Source organism: Trichoderma gamsii, assembly GCF_001481775.2.
Source record: "Trichoderma gamsii strain T6085 chromosome Unknown Scaffold_13.2, whole genome shotgun sequence".
Classification (NCBI taxonomy): Eukaryota; Fungi; Ascomycota; class Sordariomycetes; order Hypocreales; family Hypocreaceae; genus Trichoderma; species Trichoderma gamsii.
This window is the reverse complement of record NW_020171350.1, coordinates 785,738-810,970: the sequence shown is the minus strand read 5'-3', so window position 1 is coordinate 810,970 and position 25,233 is coordinate 785,738. Positions and strand designations below refer to the sequence as shown.

Sequence of the window (25,233 nt, the reverse complement as noted above, 5' to 3'; positions counted from 1 at the left end):
TCTAAATCGAGATATTAGCTACCGGGTTCATTCTTTTCCAGAAGGCTTCCTAAATCAAGTATTTGATAGTCCACGTCTTGGAGAGACGTTCGTCCTCTAGTCGCGTCTCCACTACTGAAAATTATTTTAAAGAAAAAAAAATACAACAGAGGATTTTTGTTAGAGTCCATGCTTTACCATATATATGTCGTGATACCTATGTATGTAAGCAGTTGATTAGATAGCGCTGTACATAGATCATGTCGGGTATGAAGTTGGGGTATTTGTTAATTCGCGCAGCGATGGACTTGGAACTGCAAAGAATTTGTCCTTTGAGTCTAAGATATGTTTATTAACGGGGTCTGAAACGCGCTGTAGGTCAAAGTCTCCAACTCGGAGCTTAGAATTTTATGCCTGGAAGACCAGCCATTCTCTGTAGTGGCGATATCCAAAGACTTCCCGGTAGCTACGAATGACTTGGCTAAGAAAATAACCAGGGATGGAAGAAAGGTAGATAGATGGAACTTCCCAAATTCATCAAATCTCCTGGGCCACTCATAGAGTAACTCCTTGTTAAAGTTGTGGACCGCAGCGAACACAATCCCTCTTATTATGCGCCGCCAGACGCGTGGGACAAAATGCTAAGCAAAGCTTGAGGGTGTGGGGCAGTTGTAGTAACCCGCTCTATGTATTGCCTTTTATGGACTGTAAACAAAACCAGCATCTAATTTGGTCGTTAATGTATTGCTATATATGGTAATATACTGTCATCCAAGAAAAGCAAACCCAGTGTATTGCGTTGCGTATAGGGGATACATTTGGATATATAAAGCCTATTGAAATTTCATTGTCAAACCTGTAATAAAATCCTCAATCAACTTACATCTATATGCAATATCTTACAATGATTCTGAACGGCGCGCTCGTCTTGACTACACTGGCGTGTATAGCTCAAGCTACAACCGGTCGCTCGCTGCCAACCGTTGACTTGGGATATGAAGTCCATCGTGCCATATCATATAACGTCAGTCGGCTTTTTAAAGCCTTAAATATACTCAAACTAAAAGAAAATTCTAGGCAACAACTGAAACCTATAATTTCACTAACATCCCATACGCTGAACCTCCGTTAGGGTCACTGCGATTCAGCGCTCCCGTTCCACCCAGAGGTGTTAAAAGTGGCATTCAGGATGGCAGTGTGGGAAAGATTTGTCCACAGCAGTCACCAGACTGGACTCTTATTGCAACACAGTTTGTGACAGCATCGGCGACGGGACAGCTTCCGTTCAACCTAACCGAAGCTGAGGTCAATCTAAAGAACACTCCCCAGCCCCCGCCAGATCCACGGACTACAGAAGATTGTTTAGTCTTAGACGTCATAGTCCCAAAGGCTGTACTTGAACGGAAATCCAGTGGCATTAGTGGCAGAAAAGCCCCCGTGGTTGTATGGATTTATGTTAGTTACCATGGGAATTTGGCTTTTTATATGTTTTAAAGACTAATCAGCTATTAGGGAGGTGGATACGTGAGCGGCTCCAAAGAGTCCTGGGGTAGTCCCAATGAGATTATATCTGCATCTCAAGAAGATGGCAGTGACGGAATCATCTGGGTCGCCATGAACTATCGCCTCGGTGTGTTTGGCTTTCTTGCGGGCCCTTCACTGCAGGCTAATGGCACAGCTAATGCTGGACTGCATGACCAACGTCTCGCCCTGCAATGGGTTCAGGAAAATATTGTTAAATTTGGTGGAGATCCTGAAAATGTCACAGTAATGGGACAATCTGCCGGCGCAGGCTCAATCATGTTCCATCTTATCTCTCAGGGAGGCCAGCCCGTGCCTTTCAAAAGAGCCATAACGCAGTCCATACCGCTGAGCATAATAACCGACCCTTCGCAACAAGAGAGCAACTTTCAGGAATTTCTCTCGGTTTTGAATGTCACTTCGCTACAAGAAGCCAGACAACTGCCTTCAAACGTCCTTATTGCCGCCAATTCTAAGCAAATCAGAGCTGCTCCCTATGATCAATTTGCCTTCAATCCTTCAGTTGACGGCGACTTGATCCCTGGCCCACCAACTCAGCTGCTACTCGGAGGATCATTCACTCAAGGCATTGAACTGTTATCTTCGCATGCGAGCTATGAGGGTGCTTTATTTGTTAATCCCCAGACTATTGGCAATGACACAGCGTTATTACAAGAATTCCAACGTCTATTCCCTCTTGTACCAAAAGAGAAATTCATTTTCATGGTGGAATCACTCTATCCATCAATTTATAACGGCTCTTATCCCTATACTTCCGATGTTGAACGAGCTGTATTGATGATGAATGAGTTCTTTTTCGCTGCGGCTCAACAAACCCTACTTCAAGAGACTATCTACCATGGTACTGCAGTCTATGCCTATGAATTCGCAGTTCCTCCAGCTATTCATGGAAGCGACATTCCATATACGTTTTATAACGGTCCAACGCCGAATGTGGATGCCTCTGTCGCTGTCATCATTCAGCATGCTATTGCAGGATTTGCCAAGAGTGGCGTGCCGGATAAAAAGCCATTGAGTATGGGGTCGTGGCCCCGCTATGGGAGCAACGCAACAACTTTGAACCTAAATGTCAACTCTTTAGTGTTTTATTCAGACATAACGTGGAACAACAGAACAAAATTGTGGGCAGGAATTCTATAAGTTCGATAAAATCTTGTAGAAAGGAAGATGTATATCCTTTTCTTTACGACTAGATTTTCCATTCTTCACTTTAGCCAAACCTCCATCTGGATTAGATTCCACAGTAGTTAATTTTGATTAGTATACTTTGCGACCTTACCCTTGGAATCTAGAACAGGCCTACCCGCGTAAATAATAATCAAATGCCTAGAGCTATTTCAGACAATGTGATTTTGCTGCATTTACTAATGCACTATCGAGTAAGATTCCAAATCTTTCGGTCAGGCAGATCCATATCAAGATTGAACTCCGCTATGGCAAGTCTCTATTAATAATACTTCACAGTCCAAAAGTTCAAGAATCCACATTATTTTCAACAAGAGCTCAAATATTAGTATAAAGGGACCAGGCTGTGGGCAAACGCAAAGTTACAAGACAACTTCAGCTGTTGTTCACTATATCAATTGCAATTTTCTACAAGATACCTACTATATATGCAAATTCCAAGTATGGCAAACACAATCCAGAACGTGATTGTGGTCGGGGTACGGCAGTTCAATATGGCTATCTACTTTTGTCTCATTTGCTAATGCAGCACAGGCTGGCGGCACCATAGGTCCTGTTTTCATATCTAAACTTCAGAATGCAGGGTTTAATGTTTCAGTCCTTGCTCGTGAGACTTCTAAAGCTACTTATGCACCCAGTATCACTGTCCATCGGACAGACCTCAGTCATTTATCTCTTGTAAAGGCTTTTGAGGGAATCGATGCCGTCGTCTCCGCGGTCGCAACTTTCAACGTCTCTGATCAAATCGCCATGATCGATGCCGCGGTTGAGGCAAAAGTGAAGCGTTTTCTACCAAGTGAATATGGCGGTGATGCCTCGTTGCCTGATCTTGAGAACATTGCTCCATTTGCAGTCCAGAAAAAAAATATTATTGAATACCTGAAAACAAAAGAGTCGCAGGGCCTTTCTTGGACCGCGATCAGCGTTGGAGCGTTCTTCGATTATGTAAGTACACCATAATTTCCTGATCCAGCAGTACAACAGACCTTAACCTGATATGCACTTAGCTTTTCGGATACGGTCATGGCCTGATGGGCTTTTACTTTGACGACCCGAAAGTTCAGTTATTCGACCAGGGCGTTAGACCTCTCGACGCCACTACTATGAATCAAGTCGGTCTAGCGGTCGCCGCAACTTTTCAACACCTTGAGGAGACAAAAAATAAGCGGATATATGTCAAGTCGTTTTCTGTTTCTCAGGCTCAAATTGTCGACACCTTTGAGAAGCTTTCAGACAAAAAGTTCAGAAGAACTGATGGAAGTGTTAAGGAATTGATTGCCGTTGGTAAAAAGCATATAGAAGAAGGAAACTGGGATCTTGGATATCCAGAATCAGTCACAGCAGCCCTCTACTCGGACACGGGCTTTGGCTACTCTTCAGGACGCGCATCTGAGTGGAATAAAACACTAGGTCTGCCTGAAGAAAGCTTAGAAATCTGTGCTAAAGAGATTTTACAAAGCAAAGGTTGGATTTAGACTTTTGGAAGCTAGATTGTATTAGACTTCCGCTGCTGCTAAAAGTTGTAGAAAGATGTTATAGACAGTGATACACTGCCTTCAAAAGTCCAAAATAGCTATTATTGCACGCAGCCCACGTAAGAGCCAGCAAAGCATTGCTTACTGTAGATAACGTTGTCACAATCTTGATTTAGACCGCAGCAGAGTAGGGTTAAAGATGAAGTAATGTATCTGTGCGCTCCTTCGTACCATCGAAAACGTTTAGAAAAAGCTTGCTGGTTGTCCCGAGATTGTCCTAGATTCTTGCGCTTTTTTTTCCCTTTGTACTATTGTTTCTTTATAGCGGTCTATGTTATCTATAAATAAGAAAAGCCGTTCCAAGGAGACCAGATCTCACCGACTTTGAACTACTGCATAGATAAAGAGTGTGATATTATAGTTAAAATCCATACTGATGTTCATGCACAGACACAGGGACCCTTGATTAGTTACTCTTCATAGACCTACTGCTGCGACTGCCGATCTGATTAGTATAAGTGCCGAAAGCCGACGCTGATCTCAGGAAGAGTTCTACGAAGTTTACTTACTTAGTACAGAACCGCTTCATATGAGCATCGCTGTCTGATCCCTAATTCCACTCTGAGTCGGAATCTCTTCCATTTAATTAACTCCGTTAGCGCCGATCCATGTTTGTTTCAAGGTATTCGACAAATTCAGCAGGGCTGTGCTTTGAATCCTTGTGTTCTTCAACGCCCCTGAAGGGATTGTGTAGGACTGTCTTAGTGGTTTAGCACTATGCAGTGACGTCAAAAATAGGGGCGGATTGCGAATTCGGCATATTTATCCTGTTGTACTACCGTCAAATGCCACAATAGTCGATCACTATTGCTGTAAGCGCAGCCGATATTCTCGTATTAGCAAATACATTAGATATCTGACGAGTTTGTTATAAGCCAAGCGCATTCCATCTTTCTCGACAGTAACACAAGTATACCTCTTAACTGTTCAAGTCAAACTTTCCGACAGCAAGATCTTCATTTCAGCATGAAGTCAACCATTCTTACCCTTGCGACGGCTGCCCTGGCGTCTACCCTCTCTGAACGGTCGACCAGCGCAAGTCCCCCACAAACTCTGGACCGCGTTTGGTCCGGTGTTAAGCAGAGCGGTAGTGGCTTCACTTCGGTGACAGGCACATTCACAGTCCCAAAGGGCGGTAAAAACTTTGGGCCTTCTATTTGGGTCGGAATCGATGGTTCTACAGAATGCCCCGGAGGCGGCCCATTGCAAACGGGTGTCAGACTCACTGGCAATGGCACAGCGTTCGGATGGTTTGAATGGGTTCCCCTGAGCGCACCTGTGTTTACAAATTTCGAGGTCAGCGATGGAGACGATATCAGAATGACCATCAACGCCTTCGGACCTTCCAGTGGCTCCGCTATCCTGGACAACCTCAGCACTGGGCAGAGCGTGTCGCACACTTTTACCAGCGCCGACGCGCCACCAGATGCACCGCTGTGCCAAAATAGTGTTGAGTGGATTGTCGAGGACTACAACAACTCTGGAGGCAACGACACCGGCACCGTGGCGTCTCCCGACTACGGCACCATCACGATCCGAAACGCGTCGGCGCAGGGATCGGCGGGCAAAGTCACTCCCGAGGGCGGCGAACTAATTGAGTTGTTCGATACGAGAACTAGCACTGTCTTGTCGCAGTGTTCTGCTAAGAATGAGGAGGTTACGTGCAAATATGTTGGGCCACCGACTGACAACTGAAAATGCCGATGAGAGGCGAGTGTCACAAGTATAAAGAAGTTAGCTTAGTAGGGCGAGTAATAGATGAGTGAACTGAGTGAAAGCTTCAAATAGATGGAACTGACTGTATGTAACTATATTTATGGCGTTTAGATATTCTAATAATTAGTTGTGGTAGACAGTAGGTATATATACTATTTATAAGCGAGCACTATAGAAGGCAAATCAGGTGTCTTTAATAATTATTTCTGAAAGACCCGAAATATACTTTTTGTCCTCTCAATACACTCAACGATTGGTAGAATAAGATAGAACAGTATTAATTAGCACATAGTTCGTCATATATGTACATTCTTGTATACAGCTTGAGTAGTATACTGTTAGATATTACAACTTTTCACCTCCCAATGGCTTAGAGAGTCTCCTCCGTAGCTCGTCCTTTGCCTTCGCACACATCTCTTCTATATTGACATCAGCAATAATCCCATTCCTTTCAATGATTTGATCCCCAATCTTAGTGAAGTCATTTCCGACCCCTTCTGCACGTAATTCGTAGCAGTCCCCGACCCACCGACTGCTTTCCACCAGCCACTGTGCTCTTGCTCGCCTTTCTGCGTCATATGTAGCAAAGACTGCCTCCAGGTCATGCTGTGTCTTAACTTGCTCGTCTGCCAGCAGCTCCGCCAACATCGCGCTGTCCTCAATGCAGAATCCAGCCCCAGCGCCATGGTGTGGAGAAGTAGCGTGAGCAGCATCGCCTGAAATGCAAATGCGGCCTTTGTAAAAAGTTGGAACGGGGTGGCCCAGGTCAAATATCGCCCACTGCCTATGTTCAGTCATGGACTATGAGTGTTGGACGAGCTACTTACCACATCGAGTTTCGGGTTGACCAACTTCAATAATTTGATGGCGGCGGGCCCAAAATCTTCAAAGTCATGTAAAAGTTCCTCCCGTTGACCTGGCCTGGTTAATCTCTGGGAATCGGGCCAATCCTCTGAGGTGGTTCTGAATGCGACCAGGTTCAGGGTCTTTCCATGGTTCACAGGGAAGGTCAAAACATGTTTGTCATGCCCCATCTAACAACATTAGTTCTACCCATGATCACAGGAGTGAGAAGAGTACTCACATACATGCAAGCATTCTGAGCTCGCTCTTCACCAACTGCGGCACAAGCATCCTCCATCGGAATCAGTCCACGGTATGCGTATTTTCGTGTATAAACAGGCTTGGCGGATGGATGGTCGGCGCCAACGATGGCTTGACGCACCCGCGATTTGATCCCATCACAGCCAATGATCGCGTCAGCCTCTGCTACGGTCCCATCGTCAAATCGCATCACGAGTCTACCGTTGCGATCTTCAGTGATGTTTTGGAGTCGTTTACCAAACCTCGCAAGATGCTTGGGAATGAGTTTGACTGCCTCGTCCAAAAATTGGGCGCGATGTACGCCGTTCTGACCGAGGCTATTCGAAACAGTGAAAGCCGTATCAAGGGTACCATTGGATGTTACATCCTTGTATGCGTCCACATAATCGAACCAAACTTTCTGTTTTGAAGGTGATACGTTTCTGGTACACACTTTCTCGAATGCTTCGTAAATGCCTTCGTGGCAAACTTTCATAGCCTGGACAGCATTGGGGCTGAAGGAGACACCCGCCCCAATCTCTGCAAATGAGGACGCCTGTTCATAGATAGTGAAGGGAATAGACCGCGAGTTGAGAGCAATGGCCAATGTTAACCCCGCGATTCCACCACCAACAATTGCTATGTCAAAGTCCTTTACTAGCGACATTTGGAAATGTGGGCGTGAAGCGGATGGGTACGTATTTTGGCAACGACGAGGACAGAGATATAAGTTGGTTTAAACGTGAAGATATAGGGTTTACGCACTCTTGTCGATAGTTTAACCAGAGGGTCTTGCTGGAGATCAGTCGGATTATATTGGAACTCGACCAGGCCATTTGTGTGTTTACATGGCGGGGTCATGGCAAGACTTCACGGCAAAGGCAATCTCCGCATCGCATTCATGGCGTATGGATCTTCTGGACCATGGGGTACGCCATGATCTACAAGATTCAGAAATCGGAATCGCAACACCATTGCGTTTCCGATATTATCGGCAAAGAAGGGTGTAACAATACACCAAGAGTTCTCTCGTCGGTCTGTAGAAACGGTTCTCGGGAGGCATCCCGATGCCGAACCCTGCTTCCGATACTCCACATAAGACGCTAGCAATCCCGATCCCTGCTTCCGATTTCACCCTGCTGGGACTAGCCGAGGACTCCAAAGCTGCGGGGAATCCGGGGAACCCAAGGCGTTATGTAGACCGAGGCTAGGGATAAGGAACAAGATGCTTAAAGGGCCTCCTCCTGTTTGCTATCTCGATATTAGGTTAGATACATTGCCCCGCATACCAGCCTGATCGTTGCTAGCGTCAAGGCTCGAAGTATACAGCGCACAGCGTCTAGGAGTTCGTTGCGATAAGCCAAAGAACAGGCAGAGACGAGACATGCTGCAAAACACCAATGCATCTATCCGGTTCTGTCAGGCCCGGTGGTGTAGGCTTTAACGCTTCGCGTATCGACAAGATCGGACAATTATTAGGGACATTTCGCACGGGTCCAAACCAGTGCTTTCAACTATCCACCTTTAACCGCCAAATTATACAAACCGCCCCTACATACTATGCAGTGGCATGGAAAGGTCTAATATTAGACTGTGATGCCAAATACTGCTTGTTTAAACACGCTTAAAAATGAACATAGGCCAATTATGAGTCCACGGTCGCTGGGCCACATCCAAAGAATGCTCAACTCATCTCCAAGGCATCTAAGTTGATGAGGTGCTGGCCGAACCAAGCATCATACAGATTATAACTTCCGAAAGGATTGAACTGGCTGAAGTCGAGTTGGTTGGTAAAGTCTAAAGGCATCTCGGTTTTCATTTGCTCATCGCTGACTGGCGTATCATCGATGGAGCTCCGCGTGTCAGTCTCTTTACATGTCATTAGCTAACTTGGTGAGAATACTACAGAGAGTTTGACTCACCTTCGGGATGTCCTCCATGGATCTGACATCTGAGAGCTTCCAAAACTTGTATCGCACGTGACGCAGTTTGGATGTTCCCCTTGTAATGATTTAATATTGATAAAGTGCGATGCCACGAAGTTTCAAAGGTTATTGTAAACTCGACTCTTACTTCTGGTAGTCTCATGGAAGCGAGGAGAATGGTGGCAGCGGCAAATGTAACTATGAAATATTAGTCTCTCCATGCATGGACATTTTCAGCAAGAGTTACCATACAATATACCGAGTGCCAACCAAAGCTTTTGTAAGCGGTATCCAGATGCTCAAAAATTGTCTCAATCAGGCGATGCGCTGTGTTAATGCAAAGATCGCAATAACGGCTAATGATATAATCGTCGAGTAACGATAAATTCTCCTCTGTCGAGGCCACTACGGCATCTTTTGGACCTCGCTTTGTCGCCAAGAGCAGCAAGGGGCGTAAAGACAATAGTTTAGTATATAGGAATCTACAAAGTCAGCGCTACAGGCAATAAGAGGGCCTAGACATGTAAATCTTACCGACAATAGAGGACTTGTTGCTGAAGATTTGTCCAGCTATTTCTCTCCGTCATAACGACCTGGAAACTTTGTGCTGTTCTAAGATAGTCAGGTAACGAAGTGATAAAGTTGTCTAAGCGGCGGTTGAAACTTAGCACTTCTGATACCATGTCTTGCAAGCGAGATTCAGAAACAGGGTCCGCAGAAGCGTCGACTGAATAGAATGTTGACAATATATCGTCCAAGACTTCGAAAAGCTTGCAGGAATACACAAACAGGCCCATTCGGGAGTTCGCTCCGTTTGGTTGGACGCCATCACCATCTGTGCGCAGATATTCATCATCAATCAAAGAAGGCATTGGAGTACCGTAAGACCTATTCACCATAGCTGGACGGCCGAAAGTCATAGCTAACAGTCTTTCCATAGTTAGCAAGGAAACATACCTACGGATCATAGAGGGAAGAGAAAAATACTTGTCTAAAACAACACAGGTATGCCAGATTCTCCGTCTCATTTCTCGGTTGAGCTGGCTCTCCGATTTTGAACCCGGATGTTCCAGATGTAGTCCCAGACTTTGTGCAAGGCGAATAGCAAGTCCTATTGAGTTCCAGCAGTGGCTTGCATATTCTGTTGATTGGAGATACACTCCGCTCAAAAGAAGCCACTGTACCACCGACACCGAGGTTGTGCCCAAAATATCATAGAGCAATACTTGTCGGGACATTTTATAGAATTGATTTGCGGTTGAAGCTCTGTTATTTGTATGAGCCAGGCTACTGAATTGGCACCCTAAAGCAAAGACAAGATTCAGATTACACATGAATACTAAATCCTCTTTGCCAGACTGCGAATTGTCGTAAGGGAGCCACAGTCGGTTATACTGTGCGATAAATGAGTCTTTGTGAAGGAGCGGAAACAGCGGATGAATAAACTCGAAATAGCAACGCAGAAAGTCGTCTGCATTGCTACGACGAGGGAGGATAGCAAGATTATCTTTACTCCCTAAAGATATGTCAAGCGGTGTAAGCACAGCAGGTGACTGCACCCGAGCGGACCCATGAGCAGCCTGGCCACTTTGATGTTTGTGCTGCGCCGCGGTGCTATCCGACGGAGTCTTTTGAGTAAATTCTCGTACGAAGGCAATAGTAGAAGATTCGCCATAAACACAACTGCCATTGTCGTCAGGAGAAACAGTGGCCAATGCGTCGACCTGCTGATGAGCAAGATTATGTGGGGAATCATCGTGACCGACGATACCACTCGCATTGCTTGGAGGTAAAGAATCATCATCTGCTAGGTTTATATCTGGACCAAAGCGGGGAGGCTGCAAACTTCTAATGTCCACTGGCCTCATCTCAGCTGACGAAAATAAAGAGAGACGGTATATCTCAATTGGAAGATTGAGAAAGAGGCTAGAAAAGGTCTCTACTCACATGACACACTCGGCCGTTCACTGTTCTCGCCTTGCTCCAATCGTTGTAGTCGGCTTTCCAGATCCGCATACCTGGATATACATTTAGCAACATGGCAGGGAAAGACGCGGTTCAATCACCTTTGTGAATGCGGCGCAGGTTGTGGACGCTCATAAACACATGTCATAGCTACGCCGCGTCTCTCGCAGGCAGCGCAGATGGGATATTGTCCATCGCACTTCGTCTTCCGGCCCCGGCAATTACTACACGCTTGCTGCGTCTTCCGTCGTTTTGCCCTAGGCAATGGAGGCGTTGACAAGTCTCTGATAGGGGCCGCTTCAGTGATCGATGAGAGTTGGTCTGCCATTGTTTATAATGGAGCCTGAGATCAAACATATGAGAATTGAACAGAGTAGCTGACCATAAACAGTATGTAACTGATGTCAAACCGCTAGGTAGGTAAATTCCGCTGCATTACCTACCCACCTAGAGCATTCCTCCAGATATTCCGAAGGTGTATTACTAAGAACCCCGCAGAAACCTCTCACCGCCTTCTGTATTCGGCGAGACTTAGAAGGGGAGCTGCTCACTTGTTATTCAGCGATATACTTATATTTGGGTGGCTGGCGTTTGCTAGGTTAGAAACAATATGACTGTATACATTCAACCTTAACTGACATTAAATAAATGTTAAATATTTGAAAAAAACACACGGCCATTTGCAAGGATTGGTCTTCTACCGGAACTGCTAAATTGCAATGGTCATAAATTGTAGCATGTCTATAGGCACTTCAAGTCGTGCGAGAATATTAGACACGAGGCGGAAATAATGTCACGGTCAAGCATCAAGAACCAGCACAACAGGCTGCGTGGCGGTGATGGCGGGATCAACGCGATCAATCGCGCCGAAAATCACCTCTCATGCAATATGCTGTATTGCCCGCCACGTTTCTTACAGTATGGATGCAATCTACTCAGACCCAGAAGAGCACTGAGCCGCACCGACTTCTCAGGATTTGTCTCCATAGCACTATGCACCACTCCTCCTGGTTCCTCCACGGCCACTTCTCCGAACACGCGCAGAACCTGGCGGTTCTGCGGGCACGTCACTACATACCACTCTTGGGTCGATGCAAGTGTTATGCAAGACCACAGTCTTTTGGAGTTGCTGGGTTGTTGTACCTCTTCATAACCTTCGAGATACATCCAGGTTGAATAGCTAGAAGCCAAGATGAATACTACTAGGTGATGATCCGGCACTCCCGGTTTATTTCAGCGGTACCTCCATTGTGGAGGACGCCTCAGGGCACTGGCGGGGTGCCCCCATATTGAAATTGTGCCGGCAAGGCCAGGTAATCAACCTCCTAGTACCTACCTACCCTACTAAAATACATACAGATGCGTTTTCTGAAACATCTCTCAGTATAGATCCAAAAATTTCAAATAATTATTATAATATTTCAAAAATTAGTGAGAAAGTGGGATGATGTTCGAATGAATGCATTCTTGGATAACAGAGGTGAGTGGATCTTGTTTGGATCTCTTATGACCTGGCGTAAATAGGATACGCATATGGAGCATTGCAAAGCAAAATCACACACTCTCACTCAATCGTCCTCGAGCGAAAAGTGAGCAGGCATTGCGACTAATGAGTAAAGGTGTTTAAATCCGCACTTTGTTTCCTGGTTCAGAATTTATCCTGCAAAGCGGAGTGTTAGTTTTTTTTGACTGGCGGGTTTCGTCAAAGCTTGGATCGAAGCTGTTGACTGGCCGCCTACTTATCTCTATTACTTGTAGATTTCGGTACCTCCTTCGCACTCACTGAGGGAATAACATTCGAAGCATATGTTTGTGAGATAAAGACGAAAATAGTGAAGGCAGACGTAATTTGACATATCTCGCGCGAGGGGGAAGTCACACCGTTAATATTACCGAGGTTCCTACAAGCTCGTCAGATTTAGCCTGCTGTGCTCTTGAGAAGTCATCGCTTATATACGCACCCACAGTATTTCGTAATTCTTCGATGAAATTCATTGTTTTCAAGAATGATTTTCACGTAGAGTAGAGAAAATATATATTGCGTCAGCTACAACACGAATGGTGTAGTGTGAGCGTCAAAGCTTTTAACAGCGTTAATAGCGAAGATCTTGGCATGGAGATAATCGCGGCTTCTAAATTAGACGAGGCAAGGGCTTCGATCCCAATAGACTGACTGCGTCTTAGATGTATCAACTGTTTGCTACATTGAAGATGATGCATTCGAGCGCGCAAACAAATCACATTTTAGCCGAACCTGAGGGTCACCCAAGTTAGATAAAGACCTAGTCGGAGGTCGATAGGACAGATACCTCCGTATTGGTACCGCAACGATCCATTTGACGCATTATCATCAACAAACCTGCTCAGTGGGGTTTCTGCCACATTTTACAGTCCTAATTCCAGCGTCGAATATATCTGCTTCTCTACCTGAACACGAAAACAGTCACAGCAAAGAAAACCTTATCTCTAAGGCGTGTTCACTGTCTCTGTATTTAGGCTGCTGAGATTGTTCTGAGGCAGATGATTGGTGGGCACCATTGATTGCAAGTTTATCCGGTGGATCGCGAAGGCCACCTCTGTCTTTGCCAAAGGTGGGCTAAGGCCGCTGCATTCTTATCATTACAGATCAATACGACAAGCCTTTGGAGTTATTGCTACCAACTTCGACAGCGCAGCCATTATGAGTCCACTATCAACCAGCCAAGGGCGCTGGGTTCACACATGGGCTAGCATGCCAATGCTCATAGATGGTGATAACTTACCCCCCAATGATTTTGTAAGTAAGACAGCGTCAATTGGCAATGATGTGAACTTATACTGCCTTGGTTGGGCGCCTATCCAAACTCAGCTAGAACTCACAATGAAACTTCGATTGTAGATACAAGAGGGTGTAGCCTTTCGTAATACCACTATTCGTCAAACAATACGAATGTCAATTGGAACAGAAAACTTTCTGCGAATCAGGCTATCCAACGCATTTGGATCTGAGCCTCTTTCCATAGCACAAACAACGCTAGCACTGGCGACTGAGAATCGGTCAGGAATCCCAGGAATTCAGCTTCAAACCATACAGAATGTCACTTTCGACGAAAATGAATCTACTACTATTCCAGCTGGAGCCCTCATGGTCTCTGATGTCATTAACTTTGGGTTTTCTCTACAGTCCCAGACCGTTTTAAGTATCAGTATCTTCATTGAGGCCGGCCATAACGCGCAATGTATCACCGCACATCCAGGGAGTCGCACCACATCGTACTTCATCAAGGAAAATCGTGTGCTTGAGGGGGATTTCAATCGCCTTAATGTCAAGCAGACTGATCACTGGTTAGTCAAAAATATGTTCTCTAAAATTCTTCCCCTTGTGATGGGTCGTAACTTTTGCGTTTTTCTCTGTACAGCTTCTGACTGTGGCACAGGTATTACATCAGTGGTGTCGAGGTCTTTGCGCCGCGGGATACGCGAGCCTTTGCTATCATTGGAGATAGCATTACGGACGGCAGATGTAGCCTTACCAATGGCGACACCAGGTGCGTGGATATTGTTCAACCAAGACTAGTTAAATGCGAGCTGACTATACGTGAAGATGGCCAGATATTCTATTTAGACGACTGCAAGCTAGTACATCCAAGATATATACTTCCCTTGCCATCGTGAATCAAGCGGCCGGAGGCAACCGCATGATGGATTATGGACTTGGACCCAGCGTGTTGAGCAGGCTAGATAGGGATATTATATCTCTTTCCGGTGTCAGCTCTGTTCTATTATTTGAAGGTGTTAACGATATTGGCATGGCACCCGCCGACTCTTATAGCCAAGAGAACTTGAGCAATCGGCTAGTTGCAGCGTATAAACAAGTTGCTACCCGGCTGAGAGCGCATGGCGTTGCGGTCTTTGCAGCAACTTTAACACCGTTCAACCTGCCGCTAGACATCAAAGAGCATGAGAACGCCCCCGCCACATCTTATTGTGATCCAGTTCGGGAGTCTACGAGACAGGTCATCAACAACTGGATTCGCACGAGCGGCATCTTCGATGCTGTGGTTGACTTTGATGAGATCTTGCGGGACCCAGCTGATCATTCGCTGCTGAAGAGAGAGTATGACTCAGGAGACGGATTACACCCTAATCAAAGTGCATTTTATGCTATGGCAGACTATTTTCCTATTCATGTTTTTGAGAATCTATCCTAGATAAGCTATATGTGTACTAGTTTTGGGAGCGAGAGTCGAAACCAGCTGAGCTATTTTTATTAAATCTAGTCCACAACACCTTGCGGCAAGAATGAAACATAGTCTATCGGAGCGAGCTCGTTCCCATCAGGCCTGCCAGTTATCTTAAGGGAATCACCCTCTTTAACTTCTACACCATTGAAAGTGATTCGAGTCGCAGAATGACCATCAATGCGATCCGAGAAGTCATGACTTAGTTTCTCTTGAAGATCCCCCGCCCAAGCACCAATTTGTCTTCCATTAAAGAAGACTTGATACTGTGATCTGCCACCCAGATGATCGTAGTAGTTAATCGCGACGTTATAAGTCCCAGAAGGAAAAGCAACGGTACACGTTGCAGTGCCTACACCCGCGCCCGGGATGGTTGCGATGGCCTTTCCTCCAGATGCAGCCTCGAATGGCGTGACAGAAACTACTTTGTATCCTTGCAGTATCATATCTTCGGCTTCAATTCTCCATGCATGGTTACCAACACGGTTGTGTTCGTCTTTAACTCCACATTTGGCGTAATAGAAATTGTTGATGGAGTCTCGCCAGACCAGAGCATGACCCGCTTGGTACTGGAGACGAAAAGCAATATGATGAAATCGATCATCGTCTATCAATCCACGCAGAGTTTCCCACTGCTGTGGAAATGTCTGAGCAACAAGAGCTCCGGCGTAATGGGCGTCGTAGAAGTGCTGAATAACTGTCTTGCCAGACTTGAGACGATGAGTGTATGGAACATGGTGGAACCACAAGAGAAGCTCGTCAGGAGTGGTGTCAATGCACTCAAACCTATCGGCAACCATTTGCGGATATTGTCCTGCATTTCCTGTCCCCGTGGCAGTAGTACGATCCATTCCAATCGAATGTGCATCTGCGCGAGTCCACTGACCCCATCCATTACCATCCTGAGCAGCTGGGGAGGGGCCATAATGGCAATGTGTGACGATATCGCACAAAGTTTGTATGCCAAGATTACCACTGTAGTCTTCATATGTAGACCAAGAAGCCATAGAGATATTCGTAATAGTATCCACGACAGTTTTGTTTAAGCCAAAGGTCAATTGTGCCCAGCCTTGGATTATGTCCACCTCACTCTGTTGAGGGTCCCAAGTGCACAATCCGTATGCATATAGGTTGGCCATAGCAAGATGACTTCCTAGCCATGAAGGGTCGTTTCCTACATTAACGACTGCCGCGTAGCCACTTCTGCTCCAATTGAACCGTTGGCCAGAGACTATGTCTCGGACCAGCGATTGCTGACCGTCTACAAGGAGATCAAAATTGAAAATGGTCTTCCAAAGTGGTGGTAAATATACGACGTGATCTTGCTGGCCAAGATACTCTTGTGTAACCTGTAATTCAAGAATAATTGGCGTTTTTCGTAGGTGAGCAAGGAGGGGTGACGGCGGCTCCCGAATCTGAAAATCGATGGGGCCGTACTTGATCTGGACAATGACATTATCTTCGAATTGAGTATCCAGCCCATCAAAGTACTCAACGGCCGCGTTTGCCCTATCATTCTTCCAGTCCGACTCATCGAGGTGGTGATTGTAGACAAAGGCGCGATATACGACGACGCCATCGCCGTGAGGCCGCAGGGCTCTTGCAAACAGATTGGCACCATCGGCAAGTGTACGACCATAGGTCAATGGGCCCGGTTGTCCTTCAGAGTTTGCCTTGATCAGGTACCCCAACATGTCTGGGACATGACGATAAAGCTCAGAAGTAATGCCCTCCCACCAAGCAATGACGTCGCGATCTAAGGGATCAGATGTTTGCAAACCTCCGAGGTCCTTTGGGGTATCGAAATACAAAGAAATACCAATTCGAACTCCCCACGGTCTCATGATGTCGGCAATCCGAGCCAGACCTTGCATATTAGTGGGATTAAGAAGATTGTAATTGGAGTTGACGTTATTCACAATCAGACCGTTCAATCCGACCGACGCCAGCAGCCGCGCATATTGTTGAACACGGGCCAGATCATCGAGCACATATCCGCCTGCGAAAAAAATCGAAGGGCCGGCATATCCCCTTTCAATACTGCCGTCGAGATTATCCCACTGGTTTACCCACCGAATTGGAGCACTGGGGTTAGATATGCGCATCTCGGGCAGTGGCTGATTCTGCGATAGCAGTCTGAGGAATTCAAATGCACCGTATAGTGCACCTCGGTCATTTTGGCCGATTATTTCTGCAGCCCTCCCATCCTTGCAGACAAGACAGTATCCATCCTCTTTGAGAGACAGGGCGCCATGAATATCCTGGTTAGTAGATAAGAACGTTTTGACAGTTCCTACAATAATAGAGGAGTTGGCTGCGGATCCCAAAAGCTTTGTTTCAAGACTAATGTTCTGACCCAAGATCTTGGAGAGACCGAGTTGCAATTCTCTCGCGGCAGTGAATATAGGACTGTTTTGATTGTCCGCAAGAGGAATGATTGTCGAATATCGTGGGCGTAGGCTGACAAACTCATCAGGAAGTGCGGCATATCGCAGCCAGCCGTCGAGGCCTGTCTCATTAGGAAGCATACTCAAGAACACGAGGCGCAAAAGTAACAAGACTAGAAATTTGGATTACTACAGGCTTTAGAAGCGAATGTGTACAACAGGGGGAGCAATAGGTAAATCGATTCTGTGGTGACTTTTTGAGAGCTATGAAACACCCAAGATCGCGTTACCTGCGACTACCTTCAAGTAAGACTTCTCATATTTATCCAACGCATAATCGACAATAGCGGCTGCCATTCATTCTACGGTAAATTCACTTCAGCCTGAGATACCCATCGTGCAAAGCTTTGCTTTATATGCGGGGTAATGACAATCAAGAAAGATGGACGTAGGAGGAGTGGAGCAAACAATGTGTCCTGTAGAGCAAAAATCGGGTTTGAAGGTCACTGACAATAGACTGCTCAAGCTATCATGCTGAGCTCAGCGCTGTGGCAAAGAAGTACTGGCTGGCTAATGTTCTGGTCATGGCCTTGGGGATACGGCAGGCGCTGTGTCTTCTGAGATTCCTATTTCATCTAGAGTGACTTTAAAACAAGCTGGGGCAGAAACATGCAAGAATCTTTATTCTCGAAGTAAGTTGAAGTTCTTTATACTCAGTAAATTGAAGAGGAGACATCTCTTGGCAGTTACTTGATGCAGACAAGATATAGAAGCAGTCACTTTTGCTGTAGCTCGTAGCGTCGACTGCGCTAACAATTTAAGCAGCGAACATTAAAATCGATGCCTCTACTGCTTATTAGTAGCATTGGCTTCTCCGAGGCTCTTGGCTGCAGAGCTTGAGTTGCAGAAGAAGGTATTTAAAATCTTTTTCATTTATAAAAACGCATAGAATTTATTCAAAGCTATTGATAAAGTATCAGCAGCTGTTTCTAAGGGCCGGGGGATAATGACTAATCCATGATCACAGTTATGTTAGTCATTGCCGTAAATTCCTGTGGATAAGTTATTCCTCATATCTTCCCTGTCACTACTCACCCTCGTCACCCTCGACTACAGTCTAGAAATCTTCTGCGTTTCCATGTCTGACGAGTCAATTCAATACAAGATTGAACATGACACCAGCAATCTTCAGTCCGGTGTAGTCCTCCACACATGGCCGGCTAAACCACCACTTCGAGCCATCATTATCCTACAGCACGGATATGGTGAGCATGCAGAGCGCTATGTAGATGGACACTGTGCTCTCATCCAGCGGCTAGGCAAACGCGGCCTCGAAGTCAGGGCATTCGACATGTGGGGTCACGGACGGTCGCCTGGCGTTCGCGGCGCCGTGGACGTTGAAAGGGCTATCCATGACCATCTAGAGCTCCGGCGAGAGGCAGAGAGAGAGAATGTACCTCTATTCTTGCTCGGCCACTCCTTAGGTGCTATTGTCACGGCAGGCAGCATCATCACGGATCCATCTCTGGTGGATGGAGTCATCTTGACCAGCCCTCCGTTTCCAGGTCCAGTTTCGACATTGGTAAGATGGGCGCTCAGTGCGGGCGCCACCATCGTGCCACACTGGTCACTTCCGATGCCACGGTCACCCCCTTCTGCTTTATCACGCCAACCTGAACTGCTACAGCCGGCAGAGGCTGACCCGCTAATGGTGAAGAGACAGATGCCTTTTCTCCTGGCTGCCTCTGCTCTCCGCACAGCGCAGGCTATAAACCAAGGACTCAAAGAATGGCATGTCCCCACGCTAGTTATGCATGGTACTGCTGATAAGAGCGCTGATCCTAAGGGGAGTGAGGATTTTGTTAAAGGTATCGATTCTAAAGATAAGACGCTATGGCTTTTGGATTCCGGCCTTCACGAGCTCCTCAATGACTCGGACCGGGAGGATTCTCTCCAGCAGATCCTTGTGTGGCTTGATGCCCATAAAAGATAAAGCTTATCTACTGGCCTTTAGAACTAGGTTAACAGAATATCGTAACTGAAAGTATTTGACTTTATTTGATATAGTAGGTGGGAAGTTAATTGAAACATTCATTGTGCTGTGTTTACCCTGGTTCCATGAACCATGTATTCCTCTGATCCTACCTTCAAGTTACCAGGCGCAGGCATGTGTACTAAAGTTTTAGGGAAAGACAGTATATAATTTAAATGAGCCTACAGGAAACATTTATTCTAACAGAGTTTGAATTGCTTAAAGTCATAGTACGCCTCAGTTCTCTTTTTAGTATAATGGGTTCTTGCTATATGAGGAAGATGTTACATCATTTCTGGAATCTAAATGTCACGAAATGTCGAGTTGTTACCGATGCTAAATTTCTCGTTCCAGCAGATTTAGCTACTTACTCGCAGATGCCTCAACGCACAGGACCCATGCGACATAGCCAAGCGCACACATTTAGACTAAGCATTATTTGCTGTGATATGCGTCAAAATTTGCAAGCAAATTATATCTATTCAATGTGGGCATGGGCGGACATGCAACGCGATTTGTCGATGCTAGACTCTTTACATGTTCTTTCTGCGAAGGCTTTGAGATCAGTCGGAATTGGTCTGCAAGTCGATTTCGTGACAATGCCTAACCCCTCTAGCATTTGCTATACTTTCACCCTGTGCGCTTGACTCATTGATCCCTCCCCAAACCACCTACTTAATGTATTTAGCACAGCACTATGTAATACTGATAGCTCGCTATCGTCATTTCTATCAAAAGCGGCATGTTGTTACAGTTTGCTAGTATTTCTACTCCCAAATGAAAAGAAACGGAGCGCACAAGCGTGGTTGGCTGACAATAGTCACAGGGTGTCTGTGACTGACTTTCAGCGAAGCTCGTCTATTGAGCTACTGTTCTCCAAACAGATTTAACACCATCAACTGAACTCCACCATCACAAAATCTCTAGCTGTCTGCGGGCCATTTCAAAAGTATTAGACACCTGGAAATAACATTAGCCAGATATGAAACTGTTCTTCGCTATCCGAAAGTTTTACCGCCATTATCTTGCGAGCTGGGACAAACCAGTCCAGAAAATCCTCTGTAAGCCCCACAAACCAACGATCTATCTTGGGTAATGCGGAAATCTGTATCTATATGGGAGGTGTTTCCTCCTGGTCTACAACAGCGAAGGTAGGGTGTATTGTGATGCGTAAGATTGTTAATCAGATGCCAGCTATGGTATCTTACTATCGTTGGTTGTACGTACGTTGTCTAATTCTTTTGCTCTCACAAGAGCTTGTGGGCTCTTGTAGCCACGCTTAGCCTGCTGATCATAGCATAAGCGCCTCTGACTTGAATAATTTATCCAAGCCGCTCTAAAAGTGTGCCTCCCATATTTCTATAAGCTAAGGTTAAAAACTCATAGCTGCAAGTTTGCTCAATCAGCGCCAATGATATCAACTGCGAAACATCTTCAATGCCTTAACTTCCCCTCACTGAATGCTACCAGCGTGTGGGATCTCCGCGGGGATATTTCCAGCGGCTAACGCTGTTCCCATTCCACTAGTTGTGCCGTTTCTCCGCAGGTGCCAACGTTTAACAAGAAGGGTGGGTATTTTCTTATCGTAAAATACAGCATAACCAAAACTGCCAATTGATGGACCGGCAAAATGCGCTCAACAAATTATTTATGACATTTATTCGCCAGCGTGCAATCCTCTTTCGAGTTGTGATATTATGGAATAGAAAAGGTTCATCATGGTCTTTACAGGGCAAGTCGCAAGTTGCCTGTATAAAGCGTGGAGCATGTATACTAATGGATTTCACGTTCTATGTTGAGTTGTACTTCTATATGGGTTTTAGCCCCCATGTGAAATTCTTTCTCTTTAGCTGTGATTTTATTTTCACAAGAAGCTACTTTGTTTTGACAGTAAGACAAGAGCATCTTCACATAGCATAATCGGTTTTCTATATGATATATAATTTATATAGCTCTTGGTACTAGATACACATCATACGTCCAAACGAAATTTACCGCCCGTTTGTAATTTCAGTAAAGATACTAATCCTAGAAGAATTCTTTAGTCTTGATTCAAACACCATTGCTAGGGAAAGATTGACAAGCCTCTTACATATTCATTGGCACGAGACAACGTAGCAGGAGTTGGAACAGCAGAATTATACTGTATCTAATTAAAGCTCATACTTCTATTCGTTAAAGATGTTTAAAGAATAGCTAGAAGAGTGCAAGTGTGTCACGAAGTGAATTTATTGCTGCTTAATGAATTCTGGCATATCCATATCGTCGACAGATGCATCTCTGAACTCACTTGCCTTCAGATTCTTGGAAAATAAGAGGTCTAGCTCTTCGAAAGTCCTGTCTTTGCTTTCTGGGAGGCGGAAGTAACCCCACAACAAACAAAGCAGTGAGAAAGCGGCGGCCAAGAAGGCAGTTTTGCCCTTCAGATTTCCCGCGGTGGGATTTAGAGTATAAGGAGCCACAGTGGCGCTAAACACATTCGCAACATTGTATGCGTTACGAGCTAGAGAAATGCTCTTAGATCGAAGGCGGGTGGAAGATATCTCGCCAACAACGATGTAGGCGGTCGGACCAATCGTCAACTGGTAGATGACGTACCAGACGAGATACATGATAGCCTGTCCATAGCCCAGGCCTGTGGTCTGGCGAGCAAGTGATAGGAATCCAAGAGTAAACATAGCACAAGACATGCCGGCATATCCACAGAGCATGATCCCACGTCGACCAAACCGTGCAGTCACAAATAACGAGAGCAGAGTGCACAAGAAATGAATGCCTCCTTGTCCAATCGTCATTTTATAAGCGTTTGTCGCCGGCAACCCAGCCTGTTCGTAAAAGTAGGACGAGTAGTTGGCTATGGCAAATCCACAGAGAACCTGGGACGCCCAAGCGACGCATCCGATTTCAGTACGCCACAGATTCGTTCCGCGAAAGCAATCCCTGTATGAGGCACCTTCCGTAATGGCCGCCTCTAAGTTGGTAGTTTGAACCATTAAAGCAACCGATTGCTTGCTGTTTTGCGATTTCTTGGAGGACAGTCGCTTCATAGACTGCTCTGCTTTGTCGATACGGCCTTTACGAACAAGCCACCATGGAGACTCAGGGGCAAATAAGAGCAGGGGAATAACAATAACAGGCCAAACCCACTGGACACCCAGCGGGATTCTCCAAGACCATTCATCGGTGCGGTTGACCAAGCCGTAGAGAACGCCGTACGAAACAAACTGGCCAATACCCCAGCAAAGGACAACGAAGGTCTCGAGATATGCGCGAAGGGCTACTGGAGCAACCTCAGAGGCGTATGCTGGGGCCAAAGTGGTGAAAGCGCCCCATGCCAAGCCGCACAGTAACTCGCCGGCAAAAAGGACCTCGATGGTCTTCGAAAAAAAGGGGATAAATAGAACACCACTGAGAAACACAAGAGTTCCCAAGACTGCTTTCTTGTGGCCAAGCCATTCGGTAATAAGTCCGTTGAGATAAATGCCAACAATATTACCCAGAGGACTAGCTAATCCTAAAGCCGTCTGCCACTTTGCCTCCAACTGGTACTTGCCATGTCCTTGAGAATGGCCAAACTGCTGTTGAAAAGCAGGATACGCGAAAAGAGAGCCAATTAGAGCCGTGTCGTATCCATCCATAATGACAACAATCGAGACAACCATGGACCACATGCACGCTTGCGGGTACAGCTTGACTGCCTTGAAGAAAGTCAAGCTATGTTCTTCTTCTGTCGCATGGCGAGCATCTTCGGCGAGGTTGGCCCAATTATCTGCTGCTTCAGCGTGCGGCGCATAATTGACCTCCACCTCCTTTTCTGCGCCTTGAGACATCTGTAGAAATTGGGAAGGAGACAGGTGCTTGGTTAACGTGATTGATCTGCCTAGATATGAAGAAATGCCAAAGTCTAGCGGCACCATGACGTTAAATATATTCATAATTCTTGCACGCAATGCTCTTTACCTGTATAACCCCACACTCTGCTACCCCAAACCCGATTCTCATAGGGTTGCATTGTGAGCATTGCAATCCCCCGTCTCATTCGTTACCAATTTAGCCTGCGATACATGATTAGCTGCTGATCTAGCTGAACAACTTTACCCTACCAATTGGATAAATAACCCGCTGACGGATAAATATTCTGGGAGCTAAATACTATTATCAACGAAAGGGTTGCCGAAATCCTTATACCATGAGAACTGACCAGCCAATGGGGCGGTCTTAAGGTCAGTTTGCAGACTGCAAGTTGTTTCCTAATGCATAGAAGTACAGTCTAACTAGTTATGTTTTCGGATTTGCAAATATTGTTGATAATGATCTTCTTGAGACTATGGAACCATAGATAGATCGTATAGTCATGTGTTGATATCCAAGCACGATGATAATGCAGATTGTCTTAACGAGCATGTATGTATACCGCATGGAGGAAATACGGTCATTCGTCAGAAGCCGAATATACATCCACGCTTATATTCTAGGTGCTACGCCTATCATTGTACATGGTCGATGCAGCGTTTGACTCAAATATTTAATCCATTGCGTTTGACCGGTGGATAGTATTGACACTGTTATATATCTACCTGTACTTTTACCTGTACTTTTACCTGTACTTTTACCTGTACTTTTACTTAAAAAATTAAGTTTTTCTTTGGGCGTATTGATATTTCCAACTGCGTGTTGGAAAATAAATATCGTCTGCATAATATCAACTCCCTTTTTTTTGCAGAATCGTTGGCTGCATATCCGCTTTCACAGCTCTAAAAATATCTCCATTTGCAAGGCGCTGTAGATAGTAGCGCTGAGGGCTCATACTTCTTTCTTGTGATACTTAGGTCCTTCTATATGAGGGGCCTTGGCTGTTAGAAAATGCGGGAGAAAAGACGTTGACATCCGGAATCGTGTTGCTTTGCATTTTTTTGGTTCTCAGACTGAAGCGCTTTTTTAGGGGCCTGGGATCGCCTACTCCCGCTTTATGAATAGCGTTCCGCCAGACAACCCTTTATCATTGCGACAAATCGCTACGTAGGTGGGTAGCTTACGCAGACTCTACTACTATCCCATTCCCTAATCTTTGCCACATTGTTCTTTGCGATGAATCTGTTTATGTCCATCATGAGCCTTGTTTTGGACTAGGGACAATTGAACTCAGTCAGAGCAGTACATGACCAAATATGATCAGACAAAAATGTGTAGGCTTTCCTTTGTCTTTCAAGGAGAAATTGCGTTGGACGAGATAAACTAGAAACTGCATCCTCACAATTCTGGGTGACGAAAAAGTTTGTATGGACGGCAAACAGACCAGAACGAGACTCATAACAATCACTGCAGTAGCAAAGCAGAAAGCACAAACATCACTGACGAATACGGCCTCTTGTCGACGGATTGGGCGAACACGGAAGTATTTGGTTTTACTTGATGAAAATAAGACAATGAATACATGTGCTGGGGAGCAGTCATCTTTCACGAGTGGCGGTCGATTGAGAACATTGGGGTCGTAATGTAAGGTACAAGTAAAGCTGCTAGGGTGCTTCTTAGCCCATCATCGTCATTTATAATTGTAAGCTATATTGCTTCCGCACTCCCATTTCAGCATCTGAAAATGATTAAATCACAACATAGGCGGCAGCCGTGCCAGCGCTGGCTTGACTCTTGCTGATTCAAATTAGC

The 25,233-nt window shown here is 45.6% G+C and overlaps 8 protein-coding genes across 8 annotated transcripts; 4 read left to right on the top strand and 4 right to left on the bottom strand.

The window, feature by feature from the left end:
- Positions 1 to 3,134: 3,134 nt before the first annotated feature.
- On the top strand, positions 3,135 to 4,181 carry TGAM01_v204684 (hypothetical protein; the record flags this gene model as incomplete). Its single annotated transcript, XM_024549487.1, has 3 exons — positions 3,135 to 3,185; positions 3,241 to 3,651; positions 3,714 to 4,181. The coding sequence occupies 3 exons, from the start codon at positions 3,135 to 3,137 to the stop codon at positions 4,179 to 4,181; spliced, it is 930 nt and encodes a 309-aa protein (XP_024405827.1).
- A 1,026-nt stretch (positions 4,182 to 5,207) lies between these two features.
- TGAM01_v204683 (aspergillopepsin-2 precursor) lies at positions 5,208 to 5,936 on the top strand (the record flags this gene model as incomplete). The annotated part of the gene is made up of 1 exon (XM_018804423.1): positions 5,208 to 5,936. One exon carries the CDS (start codon positions 5,208 to 5,210, stop codon positions 5,934 to 5,936), a length of 729 nt encoding a protein of 242 aa, XP_018662236.1.
- A 366-nt stretch (positions 5,937 to 6,302) lies between these two features.
- Positions 6,303 to 7,707, bottom strand: TGAM01_v204682 (hypothetical protein; the record flags this gene model as incomplete). The annotated part of the gene is made up of 3 exons (XM_018804424.1): positions 6,303 to 6,737; positions 6,785 to 6,991; positions 7,042 to 7,707. 3 exons carry the CDS (start codon positions 7,705 to 7,707, stop codon positions 6,303 to 6,305), a joined length of 1,308 nt encoding a protein of 435 aa, XP_018662237.1.
- A 1,017-nt stretch (positions 7,708 to 8,724) lies between these two features.
- On the bottom strand, positions 8,725 to 11,258 carry TGAM01_v204681 (hypothetical protein; the record flags this gene model as incomplete). The annotated part of the gene is made up of 8 exons (XM_024549486.1): positions 8,725 to 8,909; positions 8,963 to 9,041; positions 9,114 to 9,163; positions 9,218 to 9,447; positions 9,500 to 9,895; positions 9,953 to 10,823; positions 10,913 to 10,983; positions 11,032 to 11,258. 8 exons carry the CDS (start codon positions 11,256 to 11,258, stop codon positions 8,725 to 8,727), a joined length of 2,109 nt encoding a protein of 702 aa, XP_024405826.1.
- A 2,352-nt stretch (positions 11,259 to 13,610) lies between these two features.
- TGAM01_v204680 (GDSL-like Lipase/Acylhydrolase) lies at positions 13,611 to 15,120 on the top strand (the record flags this gene model as incomplete). The annotated part of the gene is made up of 4 exons (XM_018804426.1): positions 13,611 to 13,706; positions 13,809 to 14,254; positions 14,347 to 14,457; positions 14,514 to 15,120. The coding sequence occupies 4 exons, from the start codon at positions 13,611 to 13,613 to the stop codon at positions 15,118 to 15,120; spliced, it is 1,260 nt and encodes a 419-aa protein (XP_018662239.1).
- Positions 15,121 to 15,185: 65 nt separating this feature from the next.
- TGAM01_v204679 (glycosyl hydrolase family 67 middle domain-containing protein) lies at positions 15,186 to 17,678 on the bottom strand (the record flags this gene model as incomplete). The annotated part of the gene is made up of 1 exon (XM_018804427.1): positions 15,186 to 17,678. One exon carries the CDS (start codon positions 17,676 to 17,678, stop codon positions 15,186 to 15,188), a length of 2,493 nt encoding a protein of 830 aa, XP_018662240.1.
- A 997-nt stretch (positions 17,679 to 18,675) lies between these two features.
- Positions 18,676 to 19,530, top strand: TGAM01_v204678 (hypothetical protein; the record flags this gene model as incomplete). The annotated part of the gene is made up of 1 exon (XM_018804428.1): positions 18,676 to 19,530. The coding sequence occupies one exon, from the start codon at positions 18,676 to 18,678 to the stop codon at positions 19,528 to 19,530; it is 855 nt and encodes a 284-aa protein (XP_018662241.1).
- Positions 19,531 to 21,797: 2,267 nt separating this feature from the next.
- On the bottom strand, positions 21,798 to 23,486 carry TGAM01_v204677 (hypothetical protein; the record flags this gene model as incomplete). Its single annotated transcript, XM_018804429.2, has 1 exon — positions 21,798 to 23,486. The coding sequence occupies one exon, from the start codon at positions 23,484 to 23,486 to the stop codon at positions 21,798 to 21,800; it is 1,689 nt and encodes a 562-aa protein (XP_018662242.2).
- Between the last annotated feature and the right edge of the window lie 1,747 nt (positions 23,487 to 25,233).